This window comes from Manduca sexta, unplaced genomic scaffold (genome assembly GCF_014839805.1).
Source record: "Manduca sexta isolate Smith_Timp_Sample1 unplaced genomic scaffold, JHU_Msex_v1.0 HiC_scaffold_3664, whole genome shotgun sequence".
In the NCBI taxonomy this organism is placed as follows: Eukaryota; Metazoa; Arthropoda; class Insecta; order Lepidoptera; family Sphingidae; genus Manduca; species Manduca sexta.
Window position 1 is genome coordinate 598 of NW_023594757.1, and position 4,294 is coordinate 4,891.

General features: G+C 34.0%; 1 protein-coding gene across 1 annotated transcript; it reads right to left on the bottom strand.

Annotated features, from left to right (window-relative positions):
• Positions 1 to 1,073: 1,073 nt before the first annotated feature.
• LOC119193149 lies at positions 1,074 to 3,049 on the bottom strand. The gene is made up of 3 exons (XM_037446801.1): positions 2,932 to 3,049; positions 1,735 to 1,932; positions 1,074 to 1,477 (listed from the first exon to the last, which is right to left on the bottom strand). The coding sequence occupies exons 1-3, from the start codon at positions 3,047 to 3,049 to the stop codon at positions 1,074 to 1,076; spliced, it is 720 nt and encodes a 239-aa protein (XP_037302698.1).
• Positions 3,050 to 4,294: the final 1,245 nt, after the last annotated feature.

Below are 4,294 nucleotides of genomic sequence, written 5' to 3' on the forward strand. Positions count from 1 at the left end.
GAGTAATGGCGTAAATAAATAATGAAAATATAAATGGATTCATCACAGAAAAGTGTTTTGTTTAGGTCGTTTCTATCGGTTGCCGTTAGAATTGACCAGTATTACTGAGTGTGAAGATATCACGAGAGATTATGGAGCTGGTTATTGCTTACCATGAGGGCATGATAATGCGATGTTGTCTGAACGAGTCGCCAACGGCAGCTCACGCGAAACAGACTTGTTGCTCGCGGCCGGGTCGTGGCTGCGTGCAATGCCAGCCTCGGGGAGCTCCGCCCGCCCCGAGACCCGCAGACGATGCCGCCAGCCCGCCAACCCGCCAGCCCGCCAGTTTGTACAGCCGCCACTCGCCATCCTTTGAGTGCCATGCTCTCCTTTGTCTCCAACTAAATAGCCCTGTCTAGTTACTGCCAAATTAAAACGTCTCAGACACATTCCAGACATTGCTATGTTAAACAGCTATATACGCAATTTATTATTGCAATTAGTACATATTTTTGAACCGTAAAATTTATGAATTAAAGTATCATATTTTAGGTACGATTTATTATAATGCGACTCCGTTCAGTAACCATCCTATAGTAATAATAACCGATAGTAATGCATGTTTCACGAAAATATCTATTGTGTTACGATGCATTTCTGTCGGCACTCTTTGAGATTCATGATGATCAGAATGTGAGAGATTAATTATACTAAAATAAAAAGTTATTAAAAAACTGAGATCATATTATGAACCATTTTAATTAACATTATATATGCAGAACCTTACATTAATAAATCAAAAATACTAGGTACCCTACAGATAATTCATCAGTCGTGTTATTTCAATTTAGATTAGGTTTAAACTGCTTTTTTATTGTACCTGTAGGACCTGTATTGTTTTCCAGAACTAATTTATATCTCAAATTACCATTAGGTATACCTACTTACCGAGAATGGAAATAAAAGTTCTGTAATAGTTAAGTACCTAAATAATGTAAAACTGGCATTATCATTATTACAATAATAACAGAAGGTTCAATTATTACAACAATTTATTTCGAAAAATGCAACCTAGTTCCATATCAATAAAGCTACGGGTCTTTTTCAGATATATAATCCATGAATTCGTTTTTCATGTCCATCAAAACCTTTTTAATTTTTCTTATGGTCATATTTGTACACATTGCTTTATCTCTCGGATCATTCCACCCACCATTGTTTTCACTGTATTCAAATATCATATATTCGTCCTTTTCTAATTCAATTTTATAATATACTTCGATATGTGTAGGAAACCAATCATCCAAGTGTTGTTTTTCTAGAAGTATTACTTGATAAACATTCTCTATTACCTCAATGTTATTCAACGTGTTTGTAAATGCAGTTGCATCAATCTTAAATGCTCTCGGAGTTAAACTATGCAATACTTTGAACCTCTTCCCGTCTCTTCGACTCAATGATATGAAATATAATGAGCGCGCCCAGGAATAGTCATCTATCAAACAAAATAAATCATAGTGGGACACAATGGAATTCCATACCTTTATATCGAAACCTAAAACGCTCGAATGCTCTTTATGGTTCCACGTCATAACCTCAACTCTATAAGTATTTATAAAATTAAGATTCTTCAAAGAATTGGTTCCTAAAGATATAAACTCACAATGAGATACTGTGTCTGCTATATTTTTCATATATATCGTCATATAAAAGCAAATCCTCCATAAAATAGAAATCGTGCTCTAAAAATACAACAAGCCCATTGTGGTTTTACAGTACATTTTAAGTTTTCAAACACTTTATTCGCTGTCCACCACCAATGATGTTTCTTAGCAGCAAACTGTGGATTTCGGTAATGGCCGTGTATATCTGGTGACCAAGCTCCGGTGCAGTTTAGAGATTCAGCAGTTTGCATGTCGATATCAGGAGGGCAATCTGAAGGGTCATAACCTGGAAACTTATGTGAATGCAACTGTAATGAATGTGGGTAATAAATCTGCAAGACTCGACAGAAGTCTACTTTTCTTATTAAATTATTTACGTCCTCGTCGAAATAGGAATGCGAAAATATCAAAACGCCTCTTCAATTCCTTTTATCTGTGAGTGATGCCAAGAAATATTTCAAACTCGTCGAATATTTATCAACAAGTATCACCAAAATAATTGTTTGTCTGTTTATATCACCATACACATCTAGATTTATAATATTCTCTGCTGAATTGTACTTATTTATTAATAATTCCAATACATTAGTGTTATAAGGCTTAGAAGTCTCTTCTCTTTCGCAAGAAATAAATTTATGTGCACTCTTTGAGATATAAGCCATAACAGCAGTTTCGTGGGACTGGTTCACTTTGTAAATAAATAATATAAACACGACAACAATTACAAATAAAATATTACGCAAACGTATAAGAATTCTATTCAGTTTTCTTCCATTCAATCGTATGTTTCTTTGAGCTCTGTAATATATCGTCCGCATACCTAAAACTGGTAAATTAATATTGAAAAAACGGTGCAAAAATATTTTTTTCAATGTATTTGACAGATTGTCTTTGAATTATTCTGTGATCTTGGGACATTGCGAACAATCGATAATTTAAAAAACTTAAATTAATTGAAGAATTTTGTATCGATGGTTGAGCTAATAGTCTACATATTTAGCTCTAAACTTCTGAACGGATTTGGATGAAATATAGCACACAGTACTGATAGCTAAAATTTCGGATTACTATAAAATAGGCTACTTTTTATCCCGTAGACTAGAAATTTGTTTTATTCAAATTTAATTCCGAGAAATTTGTTTTATAAGTGTAAAGTTGGAAGCTACAACTAGTTAACCATAAATTCTCTATTATGGGCTTTATTATTCTGAATAACTACATGTTAAATGATGTATTGACGAGGTTGTTTACTTAATGTGAATTTTTACGTAGTGTTATGACATACGTATATTAAGCTCTTTGGGTGGGTCTTTCGCATGCCGTCCGACTGGGTTCTTGGATAAGTAGCACCATAATGTCAACTTAGTCACCAAGGAGCAGTTTTCACGCAAGTTGTGTTCCATTTTTACTAATGTGAGTAAAACTGAGCTTTATTAACTTAACGTCTAAAGGACATTGTTCTGTGCCCATACATAATTCGCCCTGGAACCAACAGCAATGGAAAAATGTTTGTAATATTTAGAATAATTAATAAATTCTCATGACTTATTATTTATAAAACAGACAAGCTGGGATATCGCATTAATCCAAAAAAACGATGAGATTTTGAGGTTATATTTGATAGTAAACATTGAAAGCTTTTCAATGTTCAAGGTAGATTTATAGTCCTATCATTTACGCTTTTTATTGATATAAGTACCTATCTAATATATAAGCCCTAAAGATTCAACACTATGTAGGTATCTGATTATTTTTTACTTAAATCAGGCTATTTTAAGACTTGATTCATATATTTTTATAAGTAAAAGGTACCCAATTATGTAGTTATACTGAGTATTTACTGCTCTAAGAGTACCCTTCAGATTTTATGTATTTTCTATATATACGTACGTATTCCCCGAAGAGATAGACAGAGGCGCACTGTTGAGCATTCATGCTTCATCAGAAGCATGGCATATTTTACACACTTTGGGTAGACTATTAGGGCATGTAGGATTAAATTAAACAAATAAAAAAATATATTTAGTTCATATTATTTATTTCCTCATCACCTACTATGTTTTATAAAATATTATCTGAGTATTGTGCAGGAGGGTTGTTGTTATGGTATTATTTATCAATTCAGTTTTGCCAATCACAATCACCGAGTCCGGAGTTCCAACATTATATTACAGAGCACGCAGCTTCTACTAACATTGTTACAGCTGAAGTATGTATAGGCTCTTGGGCCGTGGTCCAATATGCTGTACATATAAGATCAAGGGCCACAACCTGAAAAAAAAAACAAACAAACACATTATGCTCAAATTAGAATGGCAATATATTAATATTGGGTCACACGGAAAGTAGATTTACGTATTCAAATCTTCCAGCTGAATTAAATGTAAGAAACCTTCAAGCATATGACACACATTTTTTAATCAACAATATACTTGCTAGTTTGCTCTTAAGTTGCCACAGCCACATGCTAAAGTGTGTAGTAGGTAGTATACAGACTCTGTTCGCTGTCTCCACGCAGTTACCAAGAACAGGAACTGAGGAGCGAACTAGAAGTTTGGCGGCAGTTAAACTTGTACGATTAAAGAAAAATGTGCTTACCAAACCAGGCGCTATCCATTGTTGTATACAATGGCGAATCTGCTCGTTCT